Source organism: Physcomitrium patens, chromosome 14 (assembly GCF_059467195.1).
Source record: "Physcomitrium patens ecotype Gransden chromosome 14, ASM5946719v1, whole genome shotgun sequence".
In the NCBI taxonomy this organism is placed as follows: domain Eukaryota; kingdom Viridiplantae; phylum Streptophyta; class Bryopsida; order Funariales; family Funariaceae; genus Physcomitrium; species Physcomitrium patens.
In genome coordinates this window covers 7,267,480-7,288,771 of record NC_143423.1, presented here as the reverse complement: position 1 = coordinate 7,288,771, position 21,292 = coordinate 7,267,480, and the positions used below count along the sequence as shown (strand labels likewise).

General features: G+C 39.0%; 4 protein-coding genes and 1 long non-coding RNA gene across 6 annotated transcripts; 3 read left to right on the top strand and 2 right to left on the bottom strand.

Moving 5' to 3' along the window:
• Window positions 1-1,882: 1,882 nt before the first annotated feature.
• Window positions 1,883-3,312, top strand: LOC112291516 (uncharacterized). The gene is made up of 2 exons (XM_024539047.3): window positions 1,883-2,210; window positions 2,508-3,312. The coding sequence occupies exon 2, from the start codon at window positions 2,516-2,518 to the stop codon at window positions 2,813-2,815; it is 300 nt and encodes a 99-aa protein (XP_024394815.1). The 5' UTR covers window positions 1,883-2,210; window positions 2,508-2,515; the 3' UTR covers window positions 2,816-3,312.
• Window positions 3,313-3,574: 262 nt separating this feature from the next.
• Window positions 3,575-6,845, bottom strand: LOC112291514 (uncharacterized). Its single transcript, XM_024539046.3, has 7 exons — window positions 5,966-6,845; window positions 5,617-5,669; window positions 5,110-5,202; window positions 4,757-4,980; window positions 4,547-4,613; window positions 4,081-4,191; window positions 3,575-3,944 (listed from the first exon to the last, which is right to left on the bottom strand). Exons 1-7 carry the CDS (start codon window positions 6,675-6,677, stop codon window positions 3,906-3,908), a joined length of 1,299 nt encoding a protein of 432 aa, XP_024394814.1. The 5' UTR covers window positions 6,678-6,845; the 3' UTR covers window positions 3,575-3,905.
• Window positions 6,846-7,704: 859 nt separating this feature from the next.
• Window positions 7,705-11,670, bottom strand: LOC141046189 (uncharacterized). The gene is made up of 3 exons (XR_012218941.2): window positions 8,865-11,670; window positions 8,319-8,587; window positions 7,705-8,145 (listed from the first exon to the last, which is right to left on the bottom strand). It is a non-coding gene; the product is annotated as an uncharacterized LOC141046189 (long non-coding RNA).
• A 193-nt stretch (window positions 11,671-11,863) lies between these two features.
• Window positions 11,864-14,138, top strand: LOC112291492 (rab GTPase-activating protein 22). The gene has a single exon (XM_024538982.3). It carries the CDS (start codon window positions 12,020-12,022, stop codon window positions 13,451-13,453), a length of 1,434 nt encoding a protein of 477 aa, XP_024394750.1. The 5' UTR covers window positions 11,864-12,019; the 3' UTR covers window positions 13,454-14,138.
• Window positions 14,139-15,225: 1,087 nt separating this feature from the next.
• LOC112291493 (protein REGULATOR OF FATTY ACID COMPOSITION 3, chloroplastic) lies at window positions 15,226-17,272 on the top strand. 2 transcript variants are annotated; one of them, XM_024538983.3, is made up of 6 exons: window positions 15,226-15,484; window positions 15,656-15,738; window positions 15,876-15,954; window positions 16,224-16,280; window positions 16,522-16,599; window positions 16,747-17,272. In XM_024538983.3, the coding sequence occupies exons 1-6, from the start codon at window positions 15,367-15,369 to the stop codon at window positions 17,145-17,147; spliced, it is 816 nt and encodes a 271-aa protein (XP_024394751.1). In that variant the 5' UTR covers window positions 15,226-15,366; the 3' UTR covers window positions 17,148-17,272. The 2 variants fall into 2 exon arrangements, with proteins under 2 accessions (XP_024394751.1, XP_024394752.1); XM_024538984.3 differs by having other exon boundaries at window positions 15,226-15,567.
• The last annotated feature ends 4,020 nt before the right edge of the window (window positions 17,273-21,292 follow it).

Genomic DNA, 21,292 nt, shown 5'->3' with positions numbered 1-21,292 from the left:
GGAAGTGCTTGTGAAAAGAGCTTCTCCTCACTTTCGTTTGAAAGGTAGACTTCGAAATATCCGGTGTCTGTGAGGTTTTTCTCAGAATGTGTGAGACAGATCTGCCACGGCCAATGTAGCTTACACAAGACACTGGCATGCCACACAGTCTACAACGATCAATCGAGATCTTCCAGATATTTGTGGATGACAACATTGCAGCTTCCCACATCTTAATAGCAGAGTATCCTTTGCGGTAGGATATTCTGTCTGTGTTGACTGGTGTATCCGTTCTGTTTTAATTCAATCACCAGAGTCTCTGTTGAAGCCGTAAGTTCCAAGTTGGGGTTGCAGAAATCGATACTTCCCAGCGTTGCAGTTGTTGGCAAAAGTCGTGACGGTGACTTTTGTTCTCATGGAAGTATTACCCAAGAACGGAATGTTCATGTTTTGGGGATGCAACTCGCGGATGATTAGACTGTTTGTCGCTGTACATCTGTGTGCTTACAAGAGAAGAGACTATATCCTCCAGAAAAACACACATCGTCTGAAAATCGGGTGTTAGTCGAGGCTTAATAGGCCGAAGTTTAGTGTTGTTGATGAGGTTGGTGAATTTAACTGGTGTCTGGGAAGTGGATTTCTTCTGTCCTCAATAACTCGAAGCCCACAATCCACCTCGAAGCATTGCTTCGATCAGATTGGTTCAGGAGCCTACTGGACATGCACGTTGTCACCGTACCCGGCACCATTCAGAAGCCATCCACCCGAATCCCTTTCTCACCTTAGTATTTATTCCTGTCACTCTTTTGAGCTGCACCCCATGAAATTTGTTGACAGTCGACATCCGATCAGTATCCACTGTTCAAGTACAACTAAAATACGGCGAGGCGGTATTATGACCACTCAAGCAAACTTCATCTTTGAACGTGAACCTAGTAAACCCCAAACTTGTCACTAGTATCTGGAGCATGGTGACGGATGGTTTTGTGCGGTTGAAATTCCACAGCTGAAATCTATTCAACTACTGTGGAAGCTTCACTAGCACGGAATAGACTGCTTGTACAGAGTACTTGTGAATATTGCCCTTACAAATAAAATACTATTTTTACTTTTTTGTCTCGGAATATGCGCCACTTGGCGCTGTTTTTTTGGTGCCGAATTGTGTTATGCGTTTTCGTGAAAATCAAGGATTCACATGTGACTCGTCAGAATAATTGTAATTCATCCAACAACTTCGCAGACACATCGCTTCAGTTGTCGGTTGGAGAACTGTCTGCCGAATTCAGAGACAGGTCACCAGCTGAAAGAGCATGTACTTTCGACAAAGTTCGGTGAATTGAAGCGGCTACCTAGTCACAATTTTTCATCCTTATCCCATAACTGGGAACTTCAGCAGCTTGCAAATGTCCAATTCAATTGGTCAAACGCTGTGCCAATCAATTTCTGTGCGGAAATTCACTTTCCTCCCATTCTCTCCCGGACGTGACACCAGCTCTGTCTCCGAGATGCACCGTGATTGGAATAGAGATTGTGTGATCGGAGAAATTGCACAAGTCGCATACGAAATATGTGGGTAAAACTGCGGACATGACGAGAGGTTCATGAACTCCATGCTTCCCAGTCGTGAGTGTCCAGAACGTTCCCAACCATATGAACCGGGTTCAAGCCACCGAGGGTACCTTGCGAGCTGCAATTACTGGCCTGTTGTGGAGCCACGTTAGTATGCATCGACCGCGTCCAGCCGGTCTCGGTCGATGAGCTTTTTGTTCATCCGATTGGAAGCTCGCGGACGCCAACGATTCGTACACGTCTGTATTTCGTGGTGCAACCGTCGATGCGCTGAAGCGGATGGCCATGGTGTTACTTGGTGTTGAGAACGGTTTTCGCCAACACACCTTAGAGCTGGGATTTTGGGTCGAAAATTTGGAAATTGTTGCCAAAGAGGGACCGAATTGACATCTTGAAGCACATTGCGACGTTGAATTCTCACATTGTTTAATCCACTTAGACGGCAGTCTCAAATTTTCTGAACTGCGAATTTGTACATGTCTAGTTTGTTTGAGTTGTCTTTGTAGAAGCTGACGGAGTTTTAGGGGAATTACTTCGCGCGTTTTGAAGTCTCTTGCTCCTGGTCCTTGGAGCTATTTGTGGCGGCGTTTTCGCGTGTCCAGCCCGCTTCGTCATCACTCAGGGGCCTCTCATAAATTTTTTGAGGACTCTTGTTAGCTGAGGTGAGGTCTCGAGAATGAAATTTTGGATGCTGCTTACAGTTGTGTCTTGCTCCTTTTGTCGATCCCAATCGAACGAAGCAGACGATGTACAAGTCGATTCTCATTCTGCGTACTCGTCGTCTACTCGGTTGAGTTGAACTTCGTAAGAATTTTTTGAGGGACGATAGCATCTCCTGTTTTTGGTCGCAAAGAGTGGCAAAGAAATTTCTCGAATAGTCGACTTCAGATATCCTTGTTTAGAGCTTGCCCTGCGAAATTGATTTCGACACCGTCTTGATGGATCCAACCTCTGCGCAGATTGTAAAATGTCACCAGGAGTTATTACCCAGGTTGCGCAAGGCATCAGCTGTCTGGCGGGCGCGTGGATAATAAAATCTATTATAGATGCAGAGCAAGAGAAGCCCATGAGCGGATTCAGCCAATGTCCGACGTGTAACGGGTCTCGACGAGTGCCCTGCATGTGCACGAGATGGTCCGACGACGACGTGGGGTGTAACACATGTGAAGGATCTGGTATGATGCGGTGCAACTCATGTGGCGGCAGTGGGACAGGACGGCCGATTCCGGTGCAAATCCGTGCTTCCAATCCGCCGAGAAACAGCTGATAGACTGCCTTGGATATGCTCCCTCTGTGAAAATCAAGTAAGCGACGCATTTTATTCCACCTTGAGAAATTCTGAAAGCTTTTTAGGGGTGCGCTCTGGAATGAGCATTGAATTAGTTTATACAAAACCTTGTAGGGGTTTATGATTTCTTAAGTGCTAGCCTGCGGACCAGTCAATGCTCGTTAGGCTTACACCTAAGCCTTGAATTCTGCTAAGTCTGAGGATGGGAAGCCTGGCGCCGGACACTTGGAGTGCAGTTATTGTAGAACAAGCTTTGTTCTTGTACATTATTACTTTCCACTGGATTCTGTTGTATCCCTTTCTAAGTTGCAACAGGGTTTATCGAGCATTGTGTATTGGGGGTAGCGTTAAGTATAGTATGTAGTTCTTTTTATAGAGGACCAACTAAGCTGAAGCATTGCAGAACTGAAAGTGTAGTAATGAGTCATGTAATCGTAATTGGGAGTATCCACTTTGATTTTGTGCTTGTAAGTTAATAGTCGATGTGTAACCAGCACTTATGATTACGGTTTGGAGATCTTAAACTGTCATTTAGCTAACAAGGTGCAGTGTGATAAATGTTTTTAGTCCATTCCATATCGGGCAAAGCTTCTCCTGCATGACATGAAAATCTCAAGCATTTCCACCACATAGTAGCCGATATCGGGCAAGTAACCTACACTATAGTTCACAACTGCTCATTCTTTAATTAATACTCTCCTACACCTAATTACTACCCCACAGGCTTGTACACAATACTGAAAAAACAACCTTCTTCCTCACGTACATGAAAGATTTATTAGCGACACGAAATATCCACTACACTGCGCAGCACAGTATAATCATATTACAAAATGAAGCTTAGCATCGCACAACATGGGCGTCTACTAGAAAACTTCTATTCCCACCACCTCATTGTAGTTTTCATGTGGGAAGAACCCTCGATGTAATTATGTACACTCAAGATGTCACTATCAATATCAGATTCCATAGTTAGACCATAGAACTATTGAAAGAGGCTTTCACCTACCGTTTATTTCAATGATCACACAGCAACAAGAAAGGAACTCGGTAAATTCTTTCCCTAGAATCAGCTGCTTCCATTATCTTCGATGTCTTTCATCGCATCCTACCATCACATGTAAACAGATGACAGAAGAGTAATGTGAGAAAACCGTACGTACTAACAAACTTGGTTCAGGCTTCCATTTAAAGACTTTCCCCATGTACAATAGCACATTAGTGATAAGCAGGGATCAACAAACCTTCGCCAATCTACCAACGTAAGATGCTGCAAAAACAGTCGCCACCAGCCCAATTCCTAATGTCCAGTAACTCTCCGGACCGGCAGGGAAGACGGCTTCTGTCTCCTGTTTCTGCAAAAACAGAATCCAACATTTCAGCCCTTTAATCCAGAGGATGGTTTCCACATGTGAAACATATAATCAAAGACGGCAGAGCTGATTCACATGCACTTCATGGAATGTTCAAATATATAGAATCGCTACTACATGTCCCTACAACTAAAGATCCACTCCTTCTCATGGGCCTCATGCACTACCAGGAATCTCGCAGCTGTGCTAGCAGTACAAATGCAAGAACTTATGAGAGTTGTCAACTCTAACTACATGTAACCCCATGTGGACTGAGCCACCACCCTGCAGTTCATAACAAGGTATGCATGTACACAACAAACATTAAGGCAGGTACTGCAGATGTAAGTAAACTTACAATAAAAGCCCTTCCAATGGCACCTGCGCTTACATATGCCCATGTCCCAGGTAGCATACCTAACCAGCTGTAAATTATATCCAGATATTTAATAAGTCATATGTTGATATAATGGTAAACAATATCAACATGTTGCTCTGAACATGAAGGATAACAGATAGTGCTGATAAAGGACAAACAGAGGGTTTGTTGGATTTCAATATAATATACCTTCCAAGTATGTAAGGAACTAATTCGACAGAAGTGAGACCATAGAGATAGTTTCCAAGTGAAAAAGGGAGTAGGGGACTAAGTCGCAGCAAAGTGACCACCCGAAAACCGTCCGCTCCAATAGCCTTGTCAATTGCCAGAAATTTTGGATTATCTTGTGCTAGTTTAAGAATACGATCTCTCGCGAAGTACCGCGCTATCAGGAAAGAAACTGTTGCGGCAATCTGCAAGAGGTTCCATAAAGGACAAGTCAGACATTTCTGCAAGAAATGACGTGTGTAAAGAACGAGGTCATACTAGCTGTGGCATTGAATATGTAAAGCTAGAGTTTGCCTTCTTTGAATCTTGCTTACCGTGCCCGCTATTGAAACCAGAATTGTCCCGTACAAAGTACCAAACAGTAAACCTGCTGACATAGTTAAAGGAACAGCTGGAATGGCAAGCACCTGAAAACTATCCACACATTCATCAGATGATTAAACACCAAGCCACAAAGCTAGCGAATTAACTTGAGCACGTGATTGCTAGTTCAGAAACCTACTGTGGAGCTAAAATCTTGAAACCTCTTCAAGCTAAATAAGCTTGAAAATAAGCAGTTACATACAATTAGCACCCTAAAAGCTCAGCCTCAATTTTGAACAGGTTTCAGAAAATTGCTATAAATGATTGGGAGCTGTTGGACACAAAAACAAATTACAGTGGTAGCCGTTGCTGATGTTTCTCAATGGTTTAAAAGATTTAGCAATTAGAACCTATAAAAAATTCGTGTGATCTTAAATTTATTTTTATGCACTAACTTGTGCAATTAGCAACAGCCATAGACTTACAATTGTATGTGAAATGGCGAAAGGAAGACATACCTCTAAGCCAGCATAAGCAATAACAAACAGAGCGTATCCAGCAGGGCCGTAACCTGATTTCCAATGCGCACGAGCTCAATCACCACAATTACAGAAGCAGGCCTCAAGAACTAGCAAGCACGCAAGCGAGCTGCAGGACTAAAGAAGCCATCTGAAGCAGAAATGAACAATGTTAACCCTTGGTGGGCAATCTCACAATCCCCTTGACCAAAAGGATCCGTGAAGTCAAATGGCTCGTCATTCTCATTCGTCTGATTCGGTTGTGCCTAAACCTTCAGTTTCAAAGCCCTAGCATAGCAATACAAGTCAGAAGATGAAGATTGAGTTATCATCGAGGAATTTGACTGACCTTCAAGGAAATCTGAGAATTGAGTGAGGATATCATTTATTTGTTCCTTGTAGACAGCACCCAGAACTCCAAAAGCTCCCACAAAGGCAAGCAGCAAAGTTGTGGCTATGATGGTGCCTTTGACAGTTCCTGAAACATCCTCCTCCTCGGCCTTGGCCTCTTCCTTCAAATTAACGCCCTCTTCGTCGGCTTGTGTCGCGAGTAAATCTGCTGTCTCCGTTGGAGATTTTGAAGAATGCGCTTCTTTCCCTTTACTACGGATATCTTCGTTAGCAGAAGTTGGAGAAAACAATTCTATGGGTTTTGATTGATCATCCACTTCATGTAATACCTCCCGCTGGCTATCGTTTAAGGAGGCAACTCGAACACTGCGCACTCTGTTCCTACTTTGCTGAAATAGATTCGTTCTAGTCTGTTGTCTAAGAAGGTTCCCTGCGGATAGAAATAATGGCAAGCAGCAGGAGAGTCGTGAAGAGGCGATGAGACCACCAGCACTCGTTTTTTCTCTTCTCAACTTGGCTGCTACACCTGACTTCAGCTGCATCGAAAGCGCAGCATCCGCCATACAGGGAGACGATGAAGACGAGGAGCTAGCCCGGCATGACCCACTTGCGGACACAACAACCGAATCCCCCTGCAATTCCTGATAAGAAGGCTGTCGCTGCACTCCAACATGGAACGACAGCGCTCCTAAGAGGAGGGTCGCTGCCATTCCTCAACCCTCAAAATCCTCCACAAATCCCTTTCTCTTTCTCAAACTTGTAAATTCTCGAAGAAAACTGCTAGAACCTACTGCTGAATGCTTGAGCTTCCGTTCGAGCTCCACCAACAACTATGGCTCCACAAAATCTCTCCAAGCACACGAAAGAGACGAAACTCTGCTATTCTACAGCTTCGATGAAGATGGATAGACACAGTTGCATAGCTTGTCACCACGACACTGACCATAATCCAATTCAGCTGCCAATCAGGAGCATGCCTCTCTTCTCCTCTCTTCTTCTCGCCTTCAGCTTCAAAAGCCCATAAGATCTCCAATCCAAAAAAACCACAACCCAGAAAATAATAGTCCCAAAATTCGGCGGAAAAGACAAAATAAAATAACTATTCACAAGGGCAGTAATTATAGGTATATTTCTTTCAGTTGAGTTTCTTATATCACAACTGCAACGATCACGGCTGAATCTTAGAGTCCTTTATAATTATTTGTGGTTCAAACAAAAAGGACACGGAGCGTACGCAAATTCCAAACTTGCAAATTACAGTCTTCAACGGTGTACTTGATATCTTCTTGATAGTAATTCGTAAAAAAATCATAATAATTTCTTTTCTAGCCTCGCAGACATATTAACAAGCGAGAGTCTTTAATTTGTTGAAACTGCAGCAAATGTAAGAAAGAAAAAGTATTATTATTTGAAATTTATATTGCAGCCTGTGAATATACTGTATTGCTATCTTTCGACATTTCATGCCTACCATGTGGCACAGCACGCGTGGATGAATTTGACGTGATAATTGCGAAGTTGCGACAGAGACCTCCAGCTTTACAGAAACCCATTTCCATTCGATTTCGGATGACAATCGAATACACACTCCTCTCAAAGAAAAATGAGGGACCCATGCTCGGCTTCTAGGGTCATCTTCGCATCGAGTTGAACTGGGTTCCCAATCTCTTACGTCTCACAGCCTCGAACCGGAAACAATCCTGCAATCGATCCTACTTTACGGTCATTGAGTACGCCAAAAAGACAAACATCACACAGTACTCGTCATGAGGCGATTCTCATAACAACGCGAAAATCAAAGCACAGAGAGTGAATCTCTTCATTGACATTGGGAACCTCATTCAAAGCAGTTTCGTTAGTGCAAACCACATGTAACAGTGAGGGTATGTTACATCGAAGCATATTACTTCTGAGGGACACAATGGAAAGTGACCACTAATGGAGTTTCGGTAACGGATATCCTGCCCTCTATCTCACTCATCCTCTATGTCTTATGTCGGTGTGTATATATAACGCAGTAAGTACCGAAGGGCACCACTTCATGCACAAGCATAGATTACAAGGTACCTGGAACTCGATATAATTTTCTCGTGATTGAGTTAAATGCTAAACCAGAAGGAAGATCACCACACGATGCAATACTTGCTGTTGAATTTTGGATTATTTGATCTTGAAAACCTGCACCAAACATGACTTGTCAGAAGCAACATTACTTTTACACTGAAAACTTTGAGCTATGTAGCCGCTGCTGAAACTCTAAGTATGTCCCTACAAGTCATTCGAGCGGCGAAAACTGCTATCTCTTTGAGGTTTCAGCAGCGAAGCTGCTTCGGAGTTGCATAAGCAATTACCTTGGTGAAACGATCCATAGTTCCAGCCATCAAAGATATCGACACATCCGTCGCATTTCTCTGCATCGCCTTAAGTGTGTGTCGTCTTCACTCTACCCTCAATTATATGGAAACGCCAAGACTAAAACTCTATACCTTTCAATACATAAGGTCACCCGGCAAAAGTGATTTCATGAACTTCAGTATAAGAAACCGCTGACTGAAAGAGATTACCATCGCCTGCAGCAGCTTGTTATGGCCCTCCACGTCTTCATGTACATCCCCTTCAACTGGACGTAATATCATCTTGAACGGATCAAATTACTTTAGCTAATTACAGTTCCATGCATAACAATGAAAATACACGAAATAGTCCCCCTAACCACATTCCGAATGCTACCAACCGGCCACTGAAACCCTAAATTTCATCTTGTGTATCTCAGGGAGCATCCTTTATATTTCTTACATATGATCGGAGATTCACCCTATCTACTTTCTCTTCTCAAGGATAAACGATGTTCGAATCCTGCGTTGTAAAACAAGTGACAGTTGAGTTCAGGTACTTACAGAATCAGGTCAAACTCTTTTAGACGCCCCGATGCCAACTCATTAAATCAATCTTCTTCTAGCGAATTCCCGTTTCATTCTCAAGAATTCAATCTCAAAGTCATTGATTAGACCACCTCGTTAAGTACGCGGACAATTCTTCAAAAAACACAACTCGGGCATTACGCAGTGATTCTGCTGTCAACTGTTCGTTAGTTTCTTTTGAGTTTGAATACGGTATATTATGCATTTCTTTTTAGAATTTCATAACCATCATCCGACTAAATAGATAAAATATAAAGTAAAAGATATTTTGTTTATTTATTTATTTTGATTAATAGTTTTTTTGATAAGAATAGCAAGCATTGAAGATATTACCCAAAAAGAAATTTATTGTTGTTAGTTTCTTATAACTTTGGTTTCAGTAGATAATTATACAAAAATTTGAAATTTTGCAGTTTGTTTTTTTAAAAAGAAAAAAAAATTGTGGCTGTATCTTTGTTCACATCAAAGTTGAACATTTGGCATCTTCAGATGGATGAAATTGGATGGTCTTTGTGCAATTCATGATATATATATATTTATTTTTCAAATTTGAAAATTTGCAAATTAAAACTCAACAACACAAAAATAACCTTATTATTTCTTATTATTTTTTATTTGTAAAATATAGATTTCTCTAGAAAGTATTATAATCATTTCTTTTTTATTTCCTCTAAAAATATTATGCCACCATTTGAGTTGAAGATTCTCTTGAAGCAATACATGTCATTATTTACTCTTCAAAACTATAATATTTAGTACCAATTCTTAAAATCTATTTTTTACTCTATTTACTATGTCCATAAATCTTCCTAAAAGTTTTGGAATGTCTTTAATGCAATTAAGGTTCACTAATAACTAATGTCAATTTTTTTTTAATGTATCCGAAAAATCTGTAAAAAATAAATACTTTAAAAAATGACCCCACTTTGATTTCAATGCAAAATGCACATCACCAAAATCTTTAAATGAAACCATCAAGTCATACTCACCCCCCACATCAACACAAAAATGTTAATATGTATATTAAACAAAAATGGAATTGAAACACATATGGATTGTATTTCACAAAAATCAAATTGAACTAGTGGTAATGATTCAACCACTAAACAAACACCTTCATTTGATGTATGTAGCAATCTTTGAATATAATACTCAAATATATTTCACTTCTTAAAATAAGTAGAAATTTGTTGAGAAACTATTTTCCTTCAAGTCAACATCTAATCAATTGATCGTTTTTGGAAATTCTTAAAATTCATCAACCTCGGCAATAACCCATATGTCACTACTCAAATATATATATAAAATTTGCAAAAAGTTGTAGTGCAATGTTCTTTTTGTTTTGTCTTCAAATATAAATACAGCAATGAAAAGTTGCATTGGAACTTTCAAGAATAAATATGAGATGTAACCATTTCAATTTACATATAATTGAGGTGAAAACTCTTGTTATTATGTATTGCAATAGAAATTTCAGAACTAAATAAATGGAGATGTATCAATTGTGTATCAATGTTGTGCAACTTGTCATAAGTCATTATCTAAGTGGGGATAACAAAGGATGGGTTTCAAGGGCAAGCATATATACAAAGTTGTCTTTTGAAGAAGAATTGAATCAAACTTAACAATGTGTGTCATGTCTCCACAATTTTAAAATGACCCCATTGTTATAATATTTATCACAAAAAATTTCAACATCACAAAAAATACGTCACAAAATATTGTACTATTTGGAAATTTTGGAAAATAATATATATATATATATGATAATTATAAAAAATATTATTTATTAATTAAATAAAATCGCACAAGGATTTTTTTCAGATTTTTTCTTTTTTTAATTTAGAATTACAATTACTTACTAATTTTTTTCATGCCCATAGATGTACATCCACAAAATTTATATTCAAACTTGTGTTACTTTGCAGAGAAGATGTGTTTTGTATGTTTCAATTCAAAATTGTAAAATGCAGAAACCACAAATTCATAAATCTAATTGGACCACAGAATGAAAATGCCGTTGATTCTTAATGAAGTTGTACTTGGGTTCATGTGAGAGTGCCATTATATTGAGTGCTTCAACTTATTGAAATTGGACATATCCCTGCATTCTTATTGCACAATGAAATGATTATCAACATCTTTTTCTTTTAAGTTTAATTTTTTTTTATGTTTGTACAAAACATGTTAAAACACCAACACTGGAAAAAAATCACATATGCTTTTAAATATACATGCATATGTGTGTTTATATATTTCACATTTTTTGAGATCACTTCTATGTATATGATCCTCATTTAACTTCAATTAACAAAAAGTTTATGTGCAATAAATATAATTGCTAAAAATGAATTCCTCTTATTTCTATTTCAGGAAAAAGTAGATTGTAAAAACTATACAAGAATATATGAATATAATTTGATACTAAAATCTAATTCATTTGGTTTGATGCAAACAATACATGTTTATAGCATTTGTATATGTAAAATTTTGAATGCATTACAGTTGACTCGTTTTAGTATTTTGTGTCCAAATGTATACAAAATTTAACATTCTAAAAAAGGAAGAAAGAAAGAAAGAAAGAAAGAAAGAAAGAAATTTTTAATGAATGCTCAATAAACAAAACCAACCCCTTTATGTGAGAATATTGATTTACTAGAGAAAGATGTCTTTTTTACTACATGTTTTGTTACACAACCACTATTGTTACATTTCCATGTAACAAATTTCTCCACACAAACTCCCCACTCAAAAGCAGATGTAGCCATAGAGAACAGAATCCTACGTGGCAGTGAGAATCTACCTGGCAGGGCAGGTGGACATTTTGGCAATGGCGGAAACCAACAATTCCGTGGCCACCTAAGCAGGCGGGAAAGAACACACACACCACATCGTGAATGGAATGGGCTTACGTGGCAGATGACGTGGACCAGGTGCAAGCTCCAGTGATGCGCTTATATGTTCCCCGCGGCCCTGCGTCCGTGCTCACACCGCCTACTCGTCGTTGGGAATGAGCAGGGCAGAACGATCCGATGCGGGCCATGTCGAGATGATGATCCCAGTGGGTTTGTGACAATTCCAGCCCTGCGGACTTTCGGTGGGATTGTGTGTGTGCTTTAGAGGATTGATTGATGCAGGAAGGGCACTTGGTGTTGCAGTCGTTGGCCAGGGTGTATGAGGCCACATTCGGGGAGATGCCGTCCTCGGCTTTGCAGAGCCATGGGGGGGTCGGTCTGGGGGTGGCAGTCACGGCCGTGGCTGGAGTGGTCGTCGTCGCGGCCGTGGGCGGGTTGATCTACTACAACGAAGGGAAGTTGCCGTTCGAACTGTCGTTTTCCTCTCGACGGTCCCATTCGCCTCTGAATGAGCAGAAGTGGGTCGCTTTCTTCGACCACGACCAAGGGAGGCTGTTGGACGGCGGAGATCAGGTTATATATAAGGTGCGAGGTGGGGGTATCGATCCCAACATTCGGGCGCAGGTATGGCCGTTTCTGCTTGGCGTGTATGAATTAGGCAGTAGTTTGGACGAGCGGGATGCCGAAAAAGCAACGAAATTGGAGGAGTACGAGGAGCTCCGAGCTCAGTGTGTCAACGTTGTTAAATCCCTAAATCGGGAGAGTGAGGGTGGTGATGAGGCGAAGGATGAAGGTGCAGAAGAGAGTGTCGTGGATGGGGGTGGTGGTGAGCAGGCGGATGATAAAAAGAAGGGTAGTTCTGAGGGCGCTGGGAAATCTGTGGGGAAGAGGCCGAGGGAGGAAGAGGATTTTCAGACTTGGCAACGAATCATTAGGTTGGATGCAGTCCGAATGAACGCAGAGTGGATTCCATATGCAGAGACTCAGGCTCATGTCACGTTTGAAGAAGCAGCCCGGCTGTCTAAAGTAGCTGGGTTACAGGATGACGAGCATTTGGAGCCACCTAGGAGACACCATGCCGCACGGTTGGTCCTTATACTTGAGGCTTACACTATCTACGATCCTAAAACAGGATATTGCCAGGGAATGAGTGATCTTCTTTCACCTTTTGTAGCCCTAATTGATGACGATTACGAAGCATTTTGGTGTTTCGTTAGGTTCATGAAAGTTGCGCGTCATAACTTTCGCTTAGACGAAGTCGGCATCCGTCGGCAACTGAACTTGGTCAGTGCCATCATCAAGGCTGCTGATCCTCTGCTTTTCCAACATCTGACGAGCTTGGGGTGTGAGGACTGTACTTTCATCTACCGAATGGTGGTAGTGCTCATGCGCAGAGAGCTGAGCTTCGAACATACCCTTTGTTTGTGGGAAGTCATGTGGGCTGATTGGGCTGCCATTGGTACTATGAAAGGGGGCCCCGACGGGAGGAAAAGGGACAGGTTAGGTCCACCTTCTCGAGATTTATTGCTTTATGTTATTGCGGCTGCTGTGCGAAACAAGAGGACAAAAATTCTCCAAAGCAGCGGTATGGATGAGCTAGTAAGGGAGTGCAATGACATGGCGGGTAAATTGGAGATATGGAAGCTGCTTGCGGACGCTAGGGAGCTTGTACGCTTGGTGCAGCATAAGGTCACTGAGAGTGTTCAGTGAGATCCCTGTCATGTCATGATTGATTCCTTGTCGGCCTAAAGTTTAGTTATAACAGATCTGTTCATAATTCTTTTTGTTAAGATAATGAGTTTATGCTTTTCTTTTCTTTTCTTTTTCATCGCATTCTTTGTCATCAGTGCTCATAACTGAGCAGGCGTGTACATCTTGAAAGTCATTAACAGCTCGTTAGATGTCAATGAGAACGTGTTTCTTTCTGTGGTTCAATGTGTCGAACTACTTTTAACTCCGAGCTTGCGGCAGACGAGAGCTGATGATGTCTTTGCTGTGACGTGAAAATTGCAATGATGTGATTTTCTTTCGAAATTAACTCAAGCAATTGTTTTTCAATTATATATCAGTCATCGTTGGAATTAGTGTTAGCATTAAAGGGCAATGTAGAAGTTCGACTTGTGAGTCCCTGGCTGGATTTGCAGTGAGCAATATATGTTACCAAATGTTTGTTTATGTTTGGAGTTGGGTTTTCCTGTAAACTGCAGCTCTTTGGTAGGGCTCACCAGGGTTGAGCAGATTGGATCAGTTAACAAACGTATCTGCAGAGATTGTGTGTCTATCCAATTGAGAATTGAATATGTATATTGATTACTTAGCTTCCTTCTTCCAGGACTGGAAGCCTCCTGTACTTTGCCGCTTAAGCTTTATGCTACAAACATTTAATTTTGGATTACAGTTTACTCTGAAATGATATTGTTGGATACAGACTTATATGAAGAGTATTACTCGGATCAATGTAATTATATTGTTTCTCACTAGATCATTGTTGAGTAGGTATTGCATGAACATTTCTGTAGATATTCTTGGAATTATCTGTAAAAGTTTAGGACTATTTCTTCGTCAAAAAACAGTTTTAGACTCTCACATATGTGTTTCTTGTAATTCCGCTTAGTGTTGATTCCAACAGCCTAGGATTACTGTAAGTGTAATTTTATACTGGATAAGAGTTTTACGTTGATAAATTGAAGTCATGCCCGTCGATCAAAATGATTTTAGTGAGTAAAACATAATCGTGAATAATTCAGTTTAGGTTAGTTTTTCTTACTCTATACATTGGTGTTTTAAAATTATTCCTACAACCAATGTGTCATTGTCAAGTTGGATATGTCAAAAATATAAAACTTTCATATGATTAGTACAATGTTGCACAAGGGTATTTAAAATATTAGCACCGTAAATATGGATTTGATTTTACATATTTCTACAGCATTCAAGAATGAATATATCTAAAGTCTACAATCACAACATTTGACTACACTTACCATGTTTGAACAATACCAAATTCAAGACATACTCAATTATTACATATTTAATTAAAATGTAATTGAGTCTATGATACTAAAATATCCCTGCTTTCTACTCTCTCGTTGAAATAAATCCTCATTTTAAAGTAACTTTCAGAAAGATAGAAATAATGTCCGTTATGTTTGTTTTACATGTTCTCATTTCATATTCTACAATGCAAATAATGGATACAGTATTACAAACTCCTTTGCATCTCCACTTTTGTTGTAAAAAAAGTCATCCATAAATTAAGTTTCTATTTGTTTTAGTTTATTCTATTCTATTATAATGACATAACCTCCAAATTGCCTATAAAAAAACTAACCCCTCATGCCAACTCAAACCGAGGGACACAAACCCTGTCTCACGTCATTTGAATCACGGTGATGGGCGCCCAAGGTGCCCATGGCCGCGTTTGGATAGGGTCGTCTGCGCAGTTGAGCAGCTCTGCGAGGTTTCTCTTGAACCCCTCGAATCAAATTTGTGTCTTCGTGTGCTCTTGCAGTGAATTCTCGCATCCACCGAGGTTTCTCTTATCTCGCTGCGCACCTCAATTTCTGTGGGCACTCATCAAATTCTTCTTTTTATTTAAGACGTGTAGTTTCCATTGAAGCGCGATGTCGGTGCTTCTCCAGGCGTCCATTGTCGGTAGCAGTTTGTTTTCAGAGCAGGGCAGTGGTCTCTCAGCTGGTTGCTCCAGTGCTGCTGATTCTAGCTCTGGTGGGGTTTGCCAAGGTGTGGACTCGACTCATTAGAAATGACGCAATGGATTTAAGCCTCGAAACGTCTTGTGTCTATGAGGGACGTATGTTGCTTTGGTGAGCCTTTGCATTCGCTGAAGTGTTCCTTGCTGAGGTTTGTGGTCTCGTAAGTTTCGGCTGAATGTGCGCTCGAAATTTGTGGCAGTGTCTGCACGAGGGTCATCATGGCGGGCTCTTGCTGGAGAGCATCGTCTGCTGTGCGTTTCTCAGGCCGGAAGAACTTGGCAGGTAGAAACCTGTGGTTGATCATGCAAGGGGTATTCTTTTAATTTATTCATTCGAAAGAATAGAATGATATGTAACAGTAATAAAAACATTATCATGATTATGTTTATTATTTTCCTGATGTTTGAATTTTGATTTAGGTGCGTGCGAAGCCTCAGCGTCAGAAAGAAGATGAGGACGATGACATTTTCTTCCCAGAAGCTGAAGAGATTGACAGAGGTAACTGAGTTTTCTGAAGCTGAGGCGGAGGATTGATCTTGGCAGTATACTGTCTTTGTTTGCAAGAACAAATATATTGGGCAAGATTATGGAGGTTGCGCTGTCTAGCTGTTCCCAAGAATCTCATTGGAATTGTTGGTGGCAGTTCTTGGTTATTAATCGCAAACAAAAAGCTTTCAGAAATTAGGGTTACTTTCTTGACTTGACCTGATACTTTGCTGGAGATAACCACTTTCAGTAGCTCATTTTGCTGCGCCACTTGCTTGCAGAGGCGCTTCAAGCTTTTCTGGATCTCGAACTTCAAACCGATTATGAGTTAGACGACGGTACGCTTCTGACTGGCCTTGTAATGTTCGTTGTATTCAATTCATGGCCGTAAGATGCATGTCTGACATTTGTGCTTAGATGATACGTTTGTTTATTGTCTGTTTCGCGGTTCAGGGTTCAAACATGTAAGGCTCGTCTGTTTAGGGCACAATGGACTCCGACTATATGTGCGCTATTTACAGATTTTGCGTGCATTTTAGCGTGTATTGCTATTGCTGATGGATTTTGCTTGGGGTACAGCACGGCATTATGAGATCATGTTCTTGGTTCCCGAGAGTAACCTTGAGAAGGTCCCAGATGTGATCAAGAAGGTTGAAGGTACGCTCGGCGCTTCTTTGTTCTTTTGCAACAGTTTGTATATCTTTCAACTGGAGATCATTGCAGTATATAGTTGATTGAAGTAGAGTTTTCGCATTTTATGAACATCTTCTTGCCTGACTTGAGAAAACCTTTGTCTGCGTGCAGCTTTTGTTGCAGAACAGAAAGGAAAGATTTGGAGAGTAAACGACTGGGGTGTGAGGCGCCTAGCTTACAAGATTAAGAAAAATGAACGGGCTAATTATGTGCTTATGAACATAGAAATGAAGGCCGAAGCTATCAATGAGTTGAATTCCCTGTTCGAAAAGGATGAGCGTGTGATTCGGCACATGTGCATTTCTCAAAAGCAAGCATTTACGGAAGACACAGTACCCCCTCCGAACTATTACTCCGAATCAGCTGAAGGTGATGAGGCTCAAGCAAATGACGAATATGATGACGATTCTGACGAAGAAGAGGAGGAAGATGAGGAAGTAGCTAGTGATTCAGATGGGAAACGAGGATGGGATAAGTTAGTCCAAGGGCAGGAGAGATCTGTGGGACGTTAGGTTTTGCGCTTTCAAATTGAAGAAATTTTTACTCGATCCACTAAATGTCAGGGGTGTACTTCCGTGTCTCTCATGGCTGAAGTCCCTGTTTTGGGATACGTTGGTATAGTTCACAACTTTGTCTACGCAATTCTCGTCCCCCATTTTTCCAGGCATGAACAAGTTCCATTCGCATTCACCGTTGTTCATTCTAAGTTTTGGTGAGGCTGGTTCACTGCAATACAGTTGGCGGAAGTGATGTAGCAGCGTCACTTAGAATTCAGTTTCATCCGCTGTAGAGTAGGTTTGGTCATCTTCTTTGTCATCTTTGAATTATTTTGGGATGTGAGAGGAGGGGGTGGGGGAGAAAGGGAGATCGTTTTGGGTTGTGTGGATATCCTGCGGGATCGAAGATTGGACTGTTCTTCCTTATTTATCCTCTAGTCCTGTTGTGGTGCTGATCGAAGTTTGCGGACCTTGGTGATTCCTTGCCTGGCTCACTTGGAGTATATTCCATTTCCACCTCCATCGTTATGTGAAGAAGTGATCAGGCGACTGCTAACGAGTTGTTTCATGTGAATTAATTATCAGATTAGCAATAAGTATTTGTTCTAAATCTGCTAGAAATACCTCCTAGGTCTCTCGTCTGGATTTTCTCGTCACATCTACCTTCCACGAGCAGACTCTAACGCAGTCACTTTTTCAGTGCGTCGCTGGACACAACCGGAGTGTTGGTGACATATCGGATGCATTCTATTATGATCAAAGTCACCATCGATGCACGGCTATCAATACCTGCTCCGTGGCCAGATTTAATTTCGTAAATTGGTTGATCAGGCAGGATAACATCACAGATGAAGTTTCTAGAAATAAATACACCCATACACGTAGTTATCAGTAAGCAGATCACCAGGAAAATCCATGTAATGAAATAGCTCGTTTCAATGCACTTACAGTTAGTGGATCCTTGAGCAACTTGCTTTCTGGCTCGAGAATGTAATCAACATGACCGCAAAGTTCATCTGTCTCTCTTTCTCTCTCATACTATATCCACACAGTCTCATTCTTCTTCTTCTTCTACTTCTTCTAGCGTCTTCTGGCGTCTTGTTGGAGCAGGTGGTCGGGAAAACCAGGTAACGTCGGTAGCGGGGCCATGGAGGTCGCGCGAACAGTGGTACCAAGGCAGCTCTCGGAGGTCGCGGGGCGAGCGGAGGAAACGGTGGGAAGGCGGGTCGAGGGGGCCGCTGGCTCTCAACTTCGACAACAAACAACGCAAACAACACTCCGAGGACCAACTTCACCGCATCCATGATCGTATCCACAAACTCGTCGCCGAGTTCCACAGATTCTGCAACACACGAGGCGAGGAAAACAAAACCCAACTTGCAGTCACTTAAGTTCTTTGTTTTTTTACATCTCTCGAACATACACCCACCCACGCTCACACACACACCCACACCCACCCACATTGCTTGACTTGGTTCTCTGATTTTACTCTTCAGAATCGATGCGGCCATGGGTCACTACGAGTGGTGTTCTAAGCATATGCTTCAACAATTTGTGCCCTTTTACCCTCTGAATCTAACTGGATCAATTTAGTATTTATGTGCTCATGTCTGATGTATCCAACTTAATGTTTGTTGCTGAGAAAATTACAGGTTGAACGGTGGTACAATCAAATCGAATCAAACCATATTTTTACTTTTCTTTTTCTTTTCTGAGGTGGCAACATGAAGTATGAGTAACCCCATGTGATCGAAGAAATTGTAAGAAAACTTGAGCGAACAAATTTGTGTGTATGGTGATATCAAGATATATCTTGAGCGATCCTTTTCAGAATCCAAAGTTAGAGCTTCGAGAATAAGAAATATACATGCACAATTCAACTGTTGTTAGACAAGGCAAAAGATTATGAACAATCTCAACGTCTTTGAATATAGATGCTAAAGTAATTCTGACAATATTGGTAAAAAAATAGTTAAATAAAGTGTAGCTATGTTGACTTGTGTACAAGATAAAATAAATTGTATCATAATTAGAACATAGATCCAATGATTTAATGATGTTCTATTAGGACTTTTGGAGTGACAAATGTGTGCAAATAAAAAAGGAAACTGTTAGGTAGGCATCCTTTTTTTAATTGCAGAGACATCACTTATGCCACGCACCTCAGCATACACACAATAAAACAACTATTAACACTAAAACTAATAGGGATAGATTTTTAATAAAAGTTTTTGTTTTATTTTGATTTTTTGAATTCATTTTCTTAATTATAATCCATACAATTTTAACAACTATTTATGTTATATAATTTAGGTGATACGCTTATATATTTAAAAAAGACTATTATCTTTATTTAGAGTATCTTTTATAATAAGTTTACTTTAAATGTTTTAGTGTATATAAGAACTTCATTGTGTTTATGAAAGGTGTGTGGCATAGGTTGTGTCCACACAATAAAATAAGGGAATCCACTAGATGATCAAATGAATAGAAGAAATTGTAAGCAATAATCTATGATTTGGTTCTTAGTATCATTTTAAATATAATTTCTTTAATTTTTAATAAGTTTATTGTTTCAAAAATACTATAAAAATCATCTTTTCAATAATTAATCAACCTTTTTTTTTTTATAATCTTGAGATGAATATTTTTTGTAGCACCTACAAATATATATATTGTTTCTATATAATAAATGTAAGAATTACTTTTTAAGGCGATTTAACTCAAAATCTGGCCTATTTTTTTTTGAAGTGATTGGCTAAGAATAATTTCCGTTCTTTCTACTTGGAATTATCCAAAATAATAAGATTTGTGTTTATCATTCTATGTTACAAGCTAGAAATTTTAAACAACATATGTTATATCTTAGAATAGACTTTCTAAAGGCTTATTGTATTTTACCTTATAACTTTGTATTCAAAAGTTATAGAATTATTAAGCATTAGTTCAAACCTTGCAAAATAAAAAACAGATTTCTATTTACAAGAGTTGAGGTTAATAACAACATCAATGGTTTTTTTTTTTTTTTTTTTTTTTTTTTTTTTCCCTTAGATTTATTTTTATGCAAAGATGTGTATTTTTTTTCTTTTCTTTCTCGGGATCCAATTTTTTTTACAATGTAAAAGAACTCTTCAACTTTGATGTCAAATATTGTAGATAAGAAATCAATTTAAAATATTTAATTGTCTATGATAAAAAAAATAAAAAAAAACTAAATAACATTCACTTAACATAAAATAATTAGGTAATTTTTGTAAACAGTTAAGAATCCAATCTTGATTAAAAAATTAAACAAATTATAATTTTAATACATCTCGAAGCTTTAGGATTAATTAGTCAAAATTAACAAGACATTAGTGATTTGAATTATAGTAATTTCAATAGAAATATAAATTTCTTAAAACTATGATGAAATAAAGAATTATAACTTTCCAACTTAGAATATTATTTAGTCTATAAATAGATGTATAAAGAGAGTAAAAATAATTTTACTAAAGAAACTATAAAATAAATTAAAACATCAATGCTTCTTAATGCTACATTGACTACAAAAAATTCTTATTGTTGATTAAAGATTATTTTTATGATTTTATTAACATTTTTACTTATAGACATTTCATTTTTATGTTATGAAACTTTTTCTTACAAAAACAAAAATTACTAGAAATTAAGTGATGAGTTCTTTTTTAGGATAAAATTAAATATAATATTAGATAATACTTATTTTATTCTATTTTTATTTTATATACTTATGATAAAATCTTATTAGAAATTTCTCTCTCTCTCTCTCTCTATATATATATATATATATATATATATATACATATTCTTAAGAATTACTAAGAATATGTATATATATATATATTGCTATAAGAATAAGTATATATAAGTATATATAAATATATATACATATTCTTAGCAAAATCTCAATATCAAGTATAATAAGAAGCATCTTATAAGTCAAAAATATTAGAATAGTTAAATTAATTTCTATAAAATAAAAAAAATAGCCATGATCATCTTTCTAAAAGAAAAAAATAAAATATAACTATTAGAATCATAATAATTATTTTATCTTTGTTATTGTAGAAGGTCTAACAACAATTGGATTATCTACACTTAATAAGAATTGGTTTTGATCTAATACACACACATACATT

Excerpts from the sequence above, each read along its gene's own strand:
- LOC112291514 (XM_024539046.3), bottom strand. The coding sequence starts at position 6,677 with ATGGCAGCGACCCTCCTCTTAGGAGCGCTGTCGTTCCATGTTGGAGTG. Across the intron at positions 4,981-5,109 it reads TGGTTTCAATAGCGGGCACG|ATTGCCGCAACAGTTTCTTT; the intron begins GTAAGCAAGATT and ends AACCTCTTGCAG. Across the intron at positions 3,945-4,080 it reads ACGTTGGTAGATTGGCGAAG|GATGCGATGAAAGACATCGA; the intron begins GTTTGTTGATCC and ends ATGTGATGGTAG.
- LOC112291516 (XM_024539047.3), top strand. The coding sequence starts at position 2,516 with ATGTCACCAGGAGTTATTACCCAGGTTGCGCAAGGCATCAGCTGTCTG.
- LOC112291493 (XM_024538983.3), top strand. The coding sequence starts at position 15,367 with ATGTCGGTGCTTCTCCAGGCGTCCATTGTCGGTAGCAGTTTGTTTTCA. Across the intron at positions 15,955-16,223 it reads AGCTGAAGAGATTGACAGAG|AGGCGCTTCAAGCTTTTCTG; the intron begins GTAACTGAGTTT and ends ACTTGCTTGCAG. Across the intron at positions 16,281-16,521 it reads CGATTATGAGTTAGACGACG|CACGGCATTATGAGATCATG; the intron begins GTACGCTTCTGA and ends CTTGGGGTACAG.
- LOC112291492 (XM_024538982.3), top strand. The coding sequence starts at position 12,020 with ATGCAGGAAGGGCACTTGGTGTTGCAGTCGTTGGCCAGGGTGTATGAG.